Below are 15,858 nucleotides of genomic sequence, written 5' to 3' on the forward strand. Positions count from 1 at the left end.
ATATTTTTGGTGAAACGCACCTGAAAGTGGTGCAATTGTGGCACTGTTGGCTTGCCATACAGGTGCAGACCTGAGCGTGGCAGGTTTCCCTGCGCTAAATCGCAGTGTTCTGAGCCATCTGGGCAGAGCTCTGAGCAAAACAAAAATCCTAGTGGCGTTAAGTTGTGATGACCCTCTCATCAGACAGGGGGCAGCCTCATCTCTAACTCAGCTCTTTTATTGTGTTTCTTTCTTTCTGACATTCAAAACTTTTTTTTATTCACTCGTGCGGTCCATATTATTTATTCTAACAGTTCAATATTTTACTCAGTTCTTTTTTTAATCAAACATTGGACATGTCCTTTAAAAACGGAAATTAAGGTGGTTCTGACATTTTCTTTGGCTGATCTCAACACACACACACGCACACACCAGTAATACAGTGTCGGGGAATCACCCAGTATGATAAACGTGAATGACATTGGTCAACTGGAGATCCACTGACAAGCAAGAACAGATGGACAGACATGCTGATCATTATAAAAACAATACAATGAGTAAAAACTCAAACTGTGGATTCTCTGATACCTTACAGCTCGTATTGACCCCCCCCCCCCCCCCCCCCCCCCACACACACAGAAGCGGACGTCACACTGCAGTTTTAAAAAATGCTCTAAAAATCTTTATTTTTTCCACAGAATATTCACAGAATTCTTTTTCCAAACAGCCAAAAACATCAGCGGTCGGCACACAAATGGCCCAATGGCTGAACTCCGCTGATATCAGCCCCCCCCCCACACACACAAAGAAAACAAATTATAGCTTTTAATAATAATAAAAAAAGAAAATACTTTGTTTGCTACGTAAAGAAACAAATTTACAACAAAGCTGAAAGCAACACCCTGACCTTTGACCTCTCAGGGGTGACTGACAGAGAAAACTACGTGTTTGGTGAAGGTCCATTATTGTGACAGAAGAAGATGAAAAAAAACGAGACTCTTCATCGGCGTCCGGGTACATCTCCACCACAAAAACAAGAAAACCATCGTCCTGACTGGTCCATGTACAAATATCCTACAAGTCTTTCTCATTCCTCATCGTCCTGCTAACAAACTGCAAGGCGGAGTTGAAGACTGTCTTCTCCTCCTATTGGTCGGCTCTGAACTTCTTTGGTCCGGCAGGTTTACTAAAACAATGACAATAAAAAAGTTACTATTTGAATAATAACTTTTTTTTCTGACATTGTATTTCAAAATTTCCCCTCTTTACATCTCTTCTAATGAGTGGCAACATGGGAGCCTCTAAACAACTCTCAAATGACCTGAAAACAAAGATTGTTCAACATCATGGTTTAGAGGAATTTTACAAAAAGCTATCTCAGATATTTCAGATGTCAGTTTCCACTGTGAGGAACATAGTGAGGAAATGAAAGACCGCAGGCACAGTACTAGTTAAGGCACGAAGTGCCAGGTCAAGAAAAATCTCAGATAAGCTGAAGTGAAGGATGGTGAGAACAGTCAGTCAACCCACAGACCTGTTTCAAAGACCTACAACATGATCTCACTGCAGATAGTGTCTCTGTGCATCGTTCAACTATACAGTGCACTTTGCACAAAGAGATGTTGTATGATGTTGTAATACAGAGGAAGTCTTTTCTGCGTACACAACACAGAGTTGCTTGAGGTATGCTAAAGCACATTTGGACAAGCCAGCTTCATTTTGGAATAAGGTGCTGTGGACTGATGAAACTAAAATTGAGTTATTTGGACATAATTTGGGCAGTATGCATGGCTGAAAAAGAACACAGCATTCCAAGAAAAAAAACTTGCTACCTACAGGAAAATTTGGAGGTGGATCCATCATGCTGTGTGGCCAGTACAGGTACTGGGAATCTTGTTACAGTTGAGGGTCACATGGATTTCAGTCAATATCAGCAGATTTTTGAGAACAATGTTCATGAATCAGTGACAAAGTTGAAGTTGCACTGGGGCTGGATCTTTCAACAAGACAAAAACCCTAAACACTGCTCAAAATCTACTAAGGCATTCATGCAGAGGAACAAGTACAATGTTCTGGAATGGCCATCTCAGTCCCCAGACCTGAATATTATTAAAAATCTGTGGTGTGATTTTAAGCGGGCTGTCCATGCTCGGAAACCAACAAACCTGAGATGTTTTGTAAAGAAGAATGGTCCAAAATACCTTCAACCAGAATCCAGACTCTCATTGGAAGCTATAGGAAGCACGTAGAGGCTGTTATTTCTGCAAAAGGAGGATCTACTAATTATTGATGTATTTTTTCTGTTGGGGTTCGCAAATTTATGCACCTGCCTAATTTTGTTTATTGCACTTTCTGTAAATCCTATAAACTTCATTTTACTTCTCAAATATCAGTGTGTTTGTCTGCTATATGATATATTTAACTACTGATATTTCTGATCCAAACAACCAATGACTTATAAAAGGAAAATGATGGAAATCATCAGGGGTGCCCAAAAACCATACATACAACTGTATAGCGCCCCTGTCAGGTTCGTTCATATGTCAGTTTTTGCATCCACAGTGATCAAGCCCACAAAGTTTGACTTCAAGAGAGTAAATTATTCAGCAGCTATACAGGATTTAGTAAAATAAGCCACGCCCACTTAATTTTGGTAGCCAATTGATACAAAACAGGAAGATTTATTTATTTATTTTTAAACCAAAGATCGACTGGATAACTTTTGAGGCTTGGTTCAAATGTACACGCCACATTTTGTGAGGATCAAGCAAAAATTATAGCGCTCAAAAAGCTTTTTAAAGATGAGTATTGGCGTGGCCTATGTGGACGACTGCAAAAGGATCAGATCTACGAAACAAAGAAGTCTAATTCTACAACTCTCAGTTGAGAACATATTTATCAAACAGTAAAACTAGTTCCTCCAGCACCACCATGAGGCGGATCACTGTGTATTTTTTTTTTTTTGGACTAACCGCTACGTTTGGTTGATGCAGTTTTTGGTTAGAAAAACCAAAATTGTTACAATTATCATATTAATTAAAGGCCCTGTCATACCTTGAGGGTTTATTCAGCATATGCTGACAGCCCCGTTTCCAGTCCGGGTTGGGCTTGGTTTGTGTTTCCACCGTTGACAGAACCCTTTTGTTTGGCAAGTGGAACACGTAAACATTGACACGCATGTCATCAAGCGTGCGTACACTGCTGCATGGCTATGCCCCTCCACACATAGGCAAAACAGAGTAATTTAACATCATTTTATTGTATTTTTGTCTTGGTGGATCATGGGATTTATTTTCATGGTGTGCAGAATGCTGAAGAGTCGCTGATGTCTGTGATAAACACTGACGTGAATGAATGAGGTAGTGTGACTCTTTCAACTTTTAAAATAAGTTAATTGGCTTGTTGTGGCACAAGGCACCGGCGTTCTGTAGAGATGAGCTCCCCCATTGAGTTGAGCAGTGGAGCTTATCTCGACGGGACCCGGCGTCCTCTTGTTCAGGCTGAGAAATGCTCCTGGAGCAGAGAAACTGCCGAGGGACTTGCTTTAAACGCTACGTTTCTTCGGCCACAACAAGGTACGAAAGTATTTTCAGACATCGTTTTCCAAAATCAGGAGGCTTTATGTGGACAAGTTTTTGTCAGGCTGTGATGATGAATCCGACTGAAATGAACAGGTCAAATTAAGACTTTAGATTTACTCCGTGCGTGGATGGTTTCAATATTTGAAACAGTCTGAACTGCAGCTAATCAATGGACAGCATTAATGGACATATTCCAACTTATGAGTAACATACAACCAACGTGTCCAAAATCACCCACAGCTTAAGTCCTGCATGTGTGAGACGTAAGAGAATCTGGCTGAACTGTCAAGGTGTTCATTTTAGTCTGGCAGCGGCACGGTTGTATCTAAACTTCCCGTCACAGCAGCAGCTGTTTGGAGGTTGGGAAGTTGATGTGAGAACACGTACAACCGCCACATCTATTTGAGACATCACTTCCTGCTGCACAAACCAGAGGATGCCACAGTGGTCGGAATAAGCTGATCGGTGATGCAACCGACTGTTGAACCAGCTGGAAACCTGAAGTCTGACTGGATGAAAGCTGGCGGCGTTTATTTTCTGAGGAGCATCACGTTGGAGGTTTTTGCTCAGCTAATCGCAGTTTTTCACTCCCACAGAGAAGCTTGGGAATTGAGACAAACAGGTCAGAGCGGACAAACAACCTTTTTGAAGGCTCTCACTGTGGTTCAACAAAAACCAACACTACCCAAGCCGCAAAGCTTCTCAAAGTCCACACAAAAGCACCACACCAAGACATGACCGGCCAACTCCCATGATGCACCGGGACCCGTTCCGCCATCACTCAGCTTCATTCCTTCAGGTGACGCTCATCACCTCGTCTCCGTTCCAGGACAATGTCCGATTTCAACAAAAACATCGAGAACTAGCTAAAGCTGCAAGATAGCTGGAAACAGGCCTCACAGATCTATTGGACAAGGAACCAGAACCTCCAGCTGACCCGATCATCCAGCACCCCGGTGACAGTGGATACAAGCTTTCTCCTCTTTCAAGTTTTTAAAAAGAGTAAAATTGATAAATTCTTACAGTTCTGAAGCAGCTCCAGGTCGTTTCACTGCCGCTTTGGCACTGTCTTTACCCATTTCTATGACAACACACAGAGACAGATTAAAGATGGGAAACATGGAACACAGAGACAGTTTGAGTCCTTCTGAAGTTTACGTCTTTGAATCTCAAGACACTTTTAAAAATCAGATTTTGAAATAATGTCACCGTAAAGAACCAAAAACAGGAAAATAATCCAACTTCATCATGACAAATTACTTAAAGTGAAAAATGCTGCGTTAAAATTAGGGCTGGGCAAGTTAATACTTATTATCACGTAAACACATTCATTAATCATTAATTAACGGCGACAATTTATTTATTTATTTATTTTTGCAAGTCTGTCGCTCACTGCTGCCGCAGACATGGAGAAGGGCAGGGAACTTCTACATGGCCATTTTAATTTTAAAGTGCGACCAGACGGTGAAGTCGACAGAACTGAAGCCGCTAAAGTCCTCCTGCAGTGTGCCCCTGGGGGAAAATTTCTCTGACAGCAGCTAAAGTTCTCAGTGAACTGCGTGCTGAGGGACAGCGGGGCCAGCTTCTCCCGGAAGGTTTTAAATTTCTAACTCTCCGAAACACTAATGTCTGCATTTTGAACACCAAATTGCATGAAGGAAAGCATAGTTTAATTAATCTTTACAGCCTTACTTTAAAGCCAAAAGAAACAAGGCATCAGACCAAAACACAGAATCGTGTAGATGTATCAGTAACATCAGAACTGCTAATTTACACCCAGCAGTTTATTCAAGAAAAATCTTAATTTTTTATTACATTAAATAACTTGCAATTAAAATAGTTTTAAGTTAAAAAAAAAGTTTCTTTAGGAATCTTTGATGTTTGTCTGTAAATTAAAACCATAACTTATCTGGTGTTGTTTCAGGTGAGATGATTTCTTGATTAACATGATAATGACCCTTGGACATTTATTTTTAGACAAAATAACGAACCTTTTTAAGGTGGTTTTTCCATCCCATTACGCTGAGGAAAAATCCTGCTGAGAACCATGCTAACTGCAACTGCATAAACAAAATGCTGTTGTTAAGTGTTTGCAGAACAAACATTATGGCACATTCATTCATATGGCAGAACATTACTTTTAAATTCATTTTTGGATTTTGCATATAACAATGCGATTAATCACGATTAATCATGGAAATCATGCGATTAATTGCTATTAAAATTTTTAATCGTTGCCCAGCTCTAATTAAAATAAACCGGTTTGGAAACTGGCTCACATAAACAGACCGATTTTAAAACACAAATATCATATATCTTTAAGTGACGGAGAAAAAGTTAATGTAAACTGTTTCAAAAAGCTTTTAAGGATCTTAAACTGGATTGGAAACCAGATATTTGCTGTTTGTTAAATGCAAGATAATCTTGTTTTGAGTCTTTGGTTTATGGACAGTTCGTTTCAAACTCATTATTTTGACTTTTTACTGATATTTTACATTACATTATAAAACTAATCAATTCATCACATTGTGCGACCTCGGCTGCGGCGCCGTCACAGTTCTCACCTTGGAGCCACCGGACCTGAGTGGCCGGCCCGTAGCCCTTCTGGTTGCGAGCGGCGATGCGGAAAATGATGGCGGGTTTGGTGGTGTAGTCGATGTGTGCATTGGCCAGACTGGAGGCCTGGACTAGGCAGGACGGGTTTGGACCACAGTATACCCGCATGAAGGCCAGCTGGGCTGGACCCGACCCAGAGGGCGCGGCCTGGCTGGAATGGATGGCCAGGTACACGGAGTACTCCACGATCTTCCCCGAGGTGACAGCGGGCGGCTCCCAGGTTAGCTGGGCGCCGTCCAGGTTCTACAGCAAAGAGACCAGAACAACGACTTCAACAGGGACCAGGACGAGAACCAACAGAACCTCTGTGGTTAAAAAAAAATGTAAACATTATTAAAAGAAAGATGATCTCTTCCCACAAAAAACAAAGATGAGGTAATAAATAAATAAAAAGCATCAATATGAGGATTAAAATATAAAATAATTCTGAAAAGAAAGAAACAGCATGACTGAATCAGTCGTTCAGCGTGTGCTGCCCCCTGCTGGGCAGGACTCTGAGTGCCAGCTGACCTTGCTGATCTTGATGGCGCACGGTGCTCCGGGGAATCCGGGCAGACACGTTTTGAAGGCTGACACCTCGGAGAACGCCCCTCGGCCACAGATATTAATCCCTGCAACGCGGAACTTGTAGGCGGTTCCCGGCTGCAGCTCCACCTTCTTCATCTGGCTGTAGTCCGGCACGGTGCCCGAGTCGTCCTGTACACAAACACACAGACACGAGATCAGCACCACCACGCCTTCTCTTTGCAACGCTGTGGTTTAGTGACTGCAGTGAGAATATAAGTGACTAAACACAGGAAGCAGAAGATTGTAATCTAAAAACCTAAATGAGGATGGCGACTGTGTGCTGTAGTAGATAAACACCAGCAGCAACACAGCTAACACTTTGTCTTCTGATGGGCTGCACTTACGTCAGCCGTGGCGTCATCGTAGGGGACGTAGTAGTGGGTGACCACCATATTGGTAACCTTGACGATCCCAACGTCGTACCACTGGTTCTCCTTCGCGGCTGGCTTCACGGCTGGGACGCTTTGTTTCTGCAAACAAACAAACGTTCGCTCGTGTCACAGCGCAGAAACCAGAGACGAACGACTCGGGCGCCATAAACTCGCCAAATTCATTCATTCTTTAACTCTGATTTCACAGCCACACTTTGTGTCACTCTGTGGGGCCGCTCTTACCCCGACTGTGGCAGTGACACCGTTGGCCACCTCTGCTGTAGTGGTCACCACCTGGATCTTCACCGGGCTGGCCGTCAAAGGAGGGGCCGGTCCAAATGTACTGGCCAATCGGGCTACGGCGCTAGTCACTGCTAATGACGTCAGCTCGTGTCCGTTACTCTCAGCCGCCGGGTCGTTGAGGCTGTCTGCTGGAGCGAGGCCCTCTGGGAAACAGAAGGACAGGCGTGGCTGCAAGCAACTGAAAACTTTTTGACTCAACATTTGTTGTGTGTGGCCGGTCTGTGCGGTGAAGCCACACAACATAATTGCCCTCAGCATGAGGTTCCCTAGGGCGCCAAGGGGCACGCCTCCCCCCGAAATGTAAAATAAATAAATAAAATAATAACAATAAACAAAAATGGTGCAATTTGGTGCATTCTGAGAGCACTTTGCTCAGTTTTTCTTGGTTTGAAACAGTGGGATTTGACTCTTAAACTGGAACAAAATATGGCTCAAGTCTTGATTTCATTAAAATTTATTTAACATCTTGTATGTTTTGGCTATAACAAGTTTCCACAAATGGACTGCCCATCTGCAATAAATGACTAATTCTGCTTTCATTGTTTTCGTTCTACATTTTTTAAATTCCAAGTGCTTCTCATAAAACAAATCAATAATTACTGTTGTGTGGGCCGCCAGAAGAGGAGGTACTGCTGGCCCACCACCAGAGGGCGCCCTGCCTGAAGTGCGGGCTTCAGGCACAAGAGGGTGCTGCCCACGGACACAGCTGGGGGTGACAGCTGTCACTCATTATCTCTTGACAGCTGTCACCCATTCATGCTTCATCATCTCACTCCATAAAACCCTGACGTCATCTCCACCTCATTGCCGAGATATCGTCGAACCGTTCAGGTACTATTCTCAGCCTTAAAGTAAACTGTGTGTCAGTCTGAACTCTTTTTTGCAGCCGCTTTCCTGTGGTGTTCCTTATCTGTGAGACCGGCGTTTGGTGTGATCAGCGACGGCTTCGCTTCACACCTCTACCAGATAAGTGGGTAGACAGGAGCTGCACGAGTGTGTGTTAGAGGTGGAGGTGGAATTCCCACCGTTGCTGTTACTGGGTGTGCACACACCCATATCTTATTGTCTCTGCTCCCTGCCAGCAGTACCAGATCCGACCTTCGAAGACGGTGGTCACCTGGGGACTCGGGATTTGGCGACTCCAGTATTCTCCGGGTTCGGTGGCGGAGGAAATCGTGTGGTTCCGGTTCATCTCAGGACAGACGTCTTCTATCCTCGAGCCTGCCCACACGTCACCCTTGTGATTGACTGTCTGTAAAATTTCACATTCCTCTGTGTTGTGCTCATTCACAACAGTAAAGTGTTCATATTCGACTCTTTCATTGTCCGTTCATTTACGCCCCCTGTTGTGGGTCCGTGTCACTACACTTTCACAACAAATTACACCCTTTTTGCTTTGAGTAAATAATACACTTAAAGACATGATAACTTTTGCCAAAGAAAAGTCTTTTGCCACTTGTAATTAATTTAAAACTGATGTAATACCGTAAATTCCAGACTATAAACTGCTACTCCCCCCCCCACACGCTTTGAACACTGCGCCTTAAGCAATGATCCGTTTCCACTGAGGGGTTCGGGTCAGTGCTGTACGGTACCATACGTGTCGGAACAGTTAAGTCTGGCTTGGTTTGCATTTCCGCTGCAGGTAGAACCCTTAGTTGGGTAGGTGGAACACTTAAATATTGACGAGCACAGCATTGAGTTCACACACGGTGTTGCGCGGTATCTCCACTCCACATGGAGGCAAAACTGAGTATTTTTCACATTACTTTCTTTTCTTTGTGGATCATGGGATCATCTCATTGCGTGGAGACGGAATCCACTGGTGCTTGCGGTAAGTGATATGTTGATGAAAGAGGCGCTGTGAGTCTTTCAACTTGCGGCACAAAGAGGCCCGGTGGCGGTAGAGGAGGCTGCACTCACATCAGAAATTCAAACCAGCACCCACAGATACACAATCAATGGATTACACCGTGCTGGGCCCGGATCGGCCCAGCCAAATCGGGCAATGCAAATCAACAACCTGAGGGACGATTTCCAGCGCAGAAACCATGATCTGACAGAGCAACTGTGGTGCAAAGTGTTGGTGTCAGAGGGACTTTTCTTCAGCCAGGACAAGGAATTAAAGTATTTGCAGACGTCATTTTCCAAAGTCAGGTTTCTTGTCAAGTTTCTTGTTGATACATTTTCAGACTGTGAAGATGATCCCACTGAAACGAACAGGTGTGAAGGGTGTTAATATTTGAGACAGTCTAGTCGCATGGGGACCGCAGGTTTCAGCCAATCAAGGGACAGCATTAATGGACGTCTTTCGACTTCTGATCAATGACTTTTCCTGGTCTACTGTACTGGTATTTTTTTATTTACCAGCCGTGTTATAGGTACTGTTTGGAAAAACAGTGATGAAAGTGGGCCATGAGGAAAAAACAAAACAAACAACAACAACAACAAAAAAATAAAAAAATAAAGACTGAAGGGCCGAAGTCCCTGGCAGGGGTCTGGGGGTTCTTTCCCAGAAAAATTTGAGATCTCACATGCATTCTAGTGCATTTTCAGGTCTATTTACGGACCAAAAAAAAAAAAAAAAGAAAATCTCTAAAAAATTACATTTTGTGTTGGGTCAGGTCAGGTTTTCCCACCCCTAGCCTTTAATCCTAAAAATGTACACTGTGTTTCAGAAAAGTAGACAGTAAATGAAACGACAATTCAAAGAACTCAAAAATAGTAATTCTCAGTATCACTTCAAATGGAACAACAAGAGTATTTATGGCACATGAATGCTTCACTCGCTTCTGAGTTTTCCTAGTTTTGGCAGGAGCTTTGAAGCTATTCTATAATCTCTGGTTTCAAATTCTTGGCCACCTTAAAATCCTTACAAATATGTTTTTACGTCAAGATTAATTTCTGATTACTGTAGATTTTGAAGTTAAACTTTTCTTACATTAGAAAACTTAAAATTAAAATAGTTTAAAAAAAGATTATTTAGAAATCTTTGATGTTCATCTGTAAATTAAAACTCTGGATGAGGGAGTACACCACTATCTGTATCTATCAACCATCTATATCTGTACTCGGAGTGGGTGGGGTCTAAACCGGAAGTGGGTGTGGTTTAACAAAAAATGGGTGGGGCTTAGATCTACATTATTTTAAGTCTGAAATTGATATTGACTGATCAGAAGTTGCTATAGTTATTGTTTATTTGAAATCTATTTACAGAACAGCCTCAAAATTGAGATTAAAATCAATGATTTTGATCACAAAAGTAAGAGAAGGTTTTTGTGAACTCAGAACATGAATATTCTTAAGTGTATGAATTAATATTTACAGAACAGCCTCAGAATTGAGATTCAATGTTTTTGATCAAAATAGTGAAGGAAGTATTTACAGAACAAGTTTTTTATGAACTCAGAACATGAATTTTCTTAAGTGTATGAATTAATCCATCCACCTCGTCTCGCAACTCTTAAGTGAATTTTCGTTAATGCGACAAAAGGAAGAGTGCATTTGTGTGCATTTCGATCCACTTGTTATGCGCTTTTTTTCCCCACAATTCTTTGGAATTGAGAACCATCATTTCATGCTTCAGTTATCTGTGGTGTCTATATTTTCACTGTATTTCACTGCATATAATGTCTGTGGCTTCACCTGTCAGCATTACTGGAGGAAAAACACAGCACTTAAATTTTAATGTTCACAACAAAGTAAACCATTCGAAGAACCACCACGCAGTCCCCAAAAATCTGACTTAATAAACTCCCAAAACAAAATAACCACAGATTAGTGGCAGCTTGCAAACCAATGCAGTGCATTACCGCCACCAACTGTTTGGGTGTGGAACTGAATAAATGGATTCTGATGCATGTTATCAAAAAATAAGTCGGAAACATTCACCACATGAGTAAAAACCAGAAAAGCATTTACGGTACGTGTGTTCTATTTTTTTGACCAGCTGTATTACAGGCACTGTTCAGAAAAAAACATCATGTCCAGTATGTATTTCTGTATGCTACTGGTACGCATTTAATCAAAAGTTTAAAAATATAACGCAATGTTAAAATACTCTCGGCCATATGAGCCTTGTGTTCTTTATAATTTGCAGTTCTTTAATTCATTATTAAGATCCTGTTGTCTTACATACAATTTCTACATGTACAATGAAGCCCTTCTATTAATCAGTCAATCAAAAACAAACAGTTTTCACGTTTTAAGAACGTATGCTTTGCGTATGCGTGTACATGAGCTTTAGACAAAAGTTATGCAAATCAAGGAATATTTGTTGATCATCCTCTGTGCATTTGCTGGTATTAATGAGACAAATTTAACTACATAAGAAAAATGTAACTACATAGGAAGGTAGCTTTGAGTTAGCAGGCGTTAATCAATCAATCAATCAATTTTTTTATATAGCGCCAAATCACAACAAACAGTTGCCCCAAGGCGCTTTATATTGTAAGGCAAGGCCATACAATAATTATGTAAAACCCCAACGGTCAAAACGACCCCCTGTGAGCAAGCACTTGGCTACAGTGGGTTAATGTGCATGCTAACACCGCAAAAGTGTTATCAGGATACAAAAAGAGCGTTTTCAGTTTTAGAAGTGTTTATTTCTCGCTAGTTTTTACATAATAGGAGCTAAGCTTCACGCAATGGCGTGAAGCTCACTCTATGGTAGACGAAGGCACAATTTGGAAATGGCACAAAAAAAATCTGTCCAGTGGAGAAGAAGCCACAAACCAGACAACATTGTCATAAAAACGTCACTCGTTCATGTCCGCGGCATATACATATTATATGAGAAAGAGGATATTTTTACACACAAATGAAGAGTTTTGCAGCTAGCTACCAGCCTGTGACATCACCCTGCTAACATCCGCAAAATAAGTTCAGAGGTGTTATTAGGTTCCAAAAACGGCATTTTCTGTTTTAGAAGTGTTTATTTCTCGCTAGCTTTTACATAATATATGAGAGACATGGATATAAACACAAAGCAAAGCAGTTTTGAAGAGACCAGCCACTGACGTCATGGTGCAACTCTACTCTGGTTTGCTGTCATCCCCGTCACTCAAAAACAAAGCAGAACAGATTCAAATGGAACGTGACTTTTTAACCTCTTAAAATATGCCCAGGTTAGCCATCATTGAACTTGTCCAAGGTCTGTGTCCCACGAATGTTCCCTGCGAATTTGAAGACTCTGGCAGCAACAGGACTGGACTTATGCTGAACAAAGACAGATGGACGGACGCCAGGTCTTCACAATACCTGATGGCCATATGCTGGCCTCAGGTAAAAAGTCTTTCTGTGTAACATCTTACGTTACAATGTGGACACCACTGAATCGCTCACTGGCCAATATTTTTGAAGCAAACCGGTCGGCATATTACCACCCGCATGTCCCGCTCCAGAACGCTCTTTTCTATTGATCTTTAGCCAGGCGCATGCAACTTTATTTTTTGTGATTTTGTTTAAAAAAAAAAAAAAAAAAAAAAAACCCTCATGTCAAGCTATAAACTGTGCAAATCGCCACTTCAAAGGCTGTGGACAAACATTTCACCTGTGAGTATGATTGAAATGGAAAGTAATGAACAATAATTTGAAGAGTTCTGTCCCTTATTCCAGCATATAGTCAAAGATAATAATAATAAGTGGCTTGTGTGTAGCCACATGTTGAGTTTTGTGTTGGATGAACTATTGGACTCTGGACTCAGAGAGGATTTAGTACTGCTATAATGGATTGATCCAGCTGGTGGCAGCAATGCAACAATAAGGATGCAGGCTGCCATTAAACACCACAGAAGAAGAAAGGGTGTGCTTGATTTTCATCACAGGGTCACGTTTTGAGAAGCAGTGCATTTTGTGTCAAAATAAAACATAAATATATGTATTTTTTTTAATAATTCAAGTTTTTATTCATTTTATATTTAGTCAACAAGCAAAACAAGCATATAAACACTAACAAAACAAAAAGCAAACAAAAAGTGAGGTGCACAAATAAGTAGTTAAAAATAAACCACAGCACATATCACAATATTTTAATCTAAACATCAACTGCAACAGGTAGTAGAGACATAGGAGCAGAAACTGTCCCACTGATCTAATATAGCCTCATTTTTGCCTTTTAACCTTCCCAGCATTTTTTCACATGCTGCGTTTTCAGTCATTCTTTCTGTCCATGTTTTGAGAGTTGGAGTCTGGGGCACTTTATATACCATCAAAATAAGGAACACAAGTGACAATCCCGTAGACGGCTCTCTAAATACTGACTCATTAACCTGCGGTACCACACTTCTGTCTCCCAACAGACACAGATTTGGCGACAAAGGTAATTTGCGCTGTAACCAACCCTCCATGTGCTTTACAACTCTATTCCATATTGGAAAAACCAAAGGACATTCCCATAAAGCATGCAACAAAGTACCTTTCTCTTTTTGGCATTTCCAGCACAAGTCATCTTTACTAATGCCCATCTTATAAAGTCGAGATGGGGTAAAATAATACCTATATAATATTTTATATTGTATAAATTTACCTTTAGCTTCCCTAATATGAGGTCTGTCCAAAAAGTAACGGACCTTTTTATTTTTTTCAAAAACTATATGGATTTGAATCACGTGCGATTACATCAGCCAAGCTTGAATCCTCGTGCGCATGCGTGAGTTTTTTCACGCCTGTCGGTTGTGTCATTCGCCTGTGGGTAGGCTTTGAGTGAGCACTGGTCCACCCCTCCCGTTGGAATTCCTTTGTCTGGGAACTTGCTGAGAGACTGACGCTTTGCTTGATCAAATTTTTTTCAGAAACTGTGAGACACATCCAAGTGGACACCATTCGAGAAACTCAGATGGTTTTCGGTGAAAATTTTAACTTCTGATGAGAGATTAAGGAGTGTTACTATCGCTTTAAGGACGGCGCGCCGCGCCCCGAGCCGCCGTAGCCAGCCTGTTTCAAGCTGAAAACTTCCAAATTTAAGGCTCTGTTGACCCAGGACGTCGTGAGAGTGCAGAGAAGTTTCAGAAGAGGTCGGGATCAGCAGTTTATCCGGACATTCCACTGTTAAAGGAGATTTTGTAATGAAAGACGTGCGGACGGATACGCGCGGCGGCACCCGGATGGATTCGCGCGGCGGCACAGGAAAACACCTCCGTTGGAAGCCTTACAGGACAAGTTGGAACATGCCCAGCTGTTAAACAATTTCTTGGATACTCACTCGACTGAAAGCCATCGAAAGCCGCCTGAATCTTACAAATGGTTTCCAAAACAGAGGTGTTTTCCTGTGCCGCCGCGCGAATCCATCCGCACGTCTTTCATTACAAAATCTCCTTTAACAGTGGAATGTCCAGATAAACTGCTGATCCCGACCTCTTCTGAAACTTCTCTGCTCTCTCACGCCGTCCTGGGTCAACAGAGCATTAAATTTGGAAGTTTTCAGCTTGAAACAGGCTGGTGATGGCGGCTCGGGGCGCCGTCCGGCACCGTGGGCCATCCTTAAAGCGATAGTAACACTCCTTAATCTCTCATCAGCCATTAAAATTTTCACCAAAAACCATCTGAATTTCTCGAATGGTGTCCACTTGGATGTGTCTCAGTTTCTGAAAAAATTTTGATCAAGCAAACTGTCAGTCTCTCAGCAATTTCTCAGACAAAAGAATTCCAACGGGAGGGGTGGACCAGTGCTCACTCGAAGCCTGCCCACAGGCGAATGACACAACCGACAGGCGTGAAAAAAACTCACACATGCGCACGAGGGTTCAAGCTTGGCTGATGTAATCGCACGTGATTCAAATCAATCTAGTTTTTGAAAAAAATAAAAAGGTCCGTTACTTTTTGGACAGACCTCGTATAACGCCCATTCTCAGAGATGATAGAATCCCATGTTTCCTCCTCAAAGTTACAACCTAAATCTTTTTCCCATATTATTTTAAGACTTTTACGTGTACTATTCTTAACCCAAGGGCACATATTAAACAATTTTCATGCTTTACAATGTAAAGGTGGCAGTGATAAGAAACTCTCTATGGGGTTTTTCTCCGGGGGGAAATTAATTTGATCTTTCAAACAATGTCTAAGTTGTAAATATTTCCAAAAGTGGCCATGCCCTTCCAATTTGAACTTTCCCTTTAGGTCATTAAAAGACATAAAATTGGCTTTTTCATATAGGTCACCAATTATACGTATACTTTTCTTTAACCACTGTGACCAGTAAATTGCCTTTCTATTAATTCTAATTTTTGGATTGTGCCACAGGGATGCATACCTTTGGAAATAAGGAGACATAATACATTTTTTGTGAACCTCCAGCCACACGAGTTTTGAAAATTTCAAAATAGGGTTATCCAGCTCTTTCCCTTTATTGTCTTCCTCTTGAGTTAAAAACTCAATAGGAGTGAACGGGGAGGTGAGTTCCTGTTCAATCAAAACCCAATCCAGATCAGGTTTAGTTTTTGACC

General features: G+C 41.7%; 1 protein-coding gene across 2 annotated transcripts in view; it reads right to left on the reverse strand.

The window, feature by feature from the left end:
• Positions 1 to 638: 638 nt before the first annotated feature.
• Positions 639 to 15,858, reverse strand: part of LOC117511904 (host cell factor 1-like) — a 75,361-nt gene continuing 60,141 nt past the window's right edge. For both annotated transcript variants that reach the window (XM_034171833.1, XM_034171832.1), the window contains 6 exons: positions 7,358 to 7,560; positions 7,088 to 7,213; positions 6,687 to 6,872; positions 6,125 to 6,419; positions 4,584 to 4,641; positions 639 to 1,165 (listed from right to left, as the gene is read on the reverse strand). In XM_034171833.1, coding sequence (XP_034027724.1) covers positions 1,126 to 1,165; positions 4,584 to 4,641; positions 6,125 to 6,419; positions 6,687 to 6,872; positions 7,088 to 7,213; positions 7,358 to 7,560 — 908 coding nt within the window. In that variant the 3' untranslated portion in view covers positions 639 to 1,125. The remainder of the gene's footprint in view (positions 1,166 to 4,583; positions 4,642 to 6,124; positions 6,420 to 6,686; positions 6,873 to 7,087; positions 7,214 to 7,357; positions 7,561 to 15,858) is intronic.

This window comes from Thalassophryne amazonica, chromosome 6 (genome assembly GCF_902500255.1).
Source record: "Thalassophryne amazonica chromosome 6, fThaAma1.1, whole genome shotgun sequence".
NCBI classification, from domain to species: domain Eukaryota; kingdom Metazoa; phylum Chordata; class Actinopteri; order Batrachoidiformes; family Batrachoididae; genus Thalassophryne; species Thalassophryne amazonica.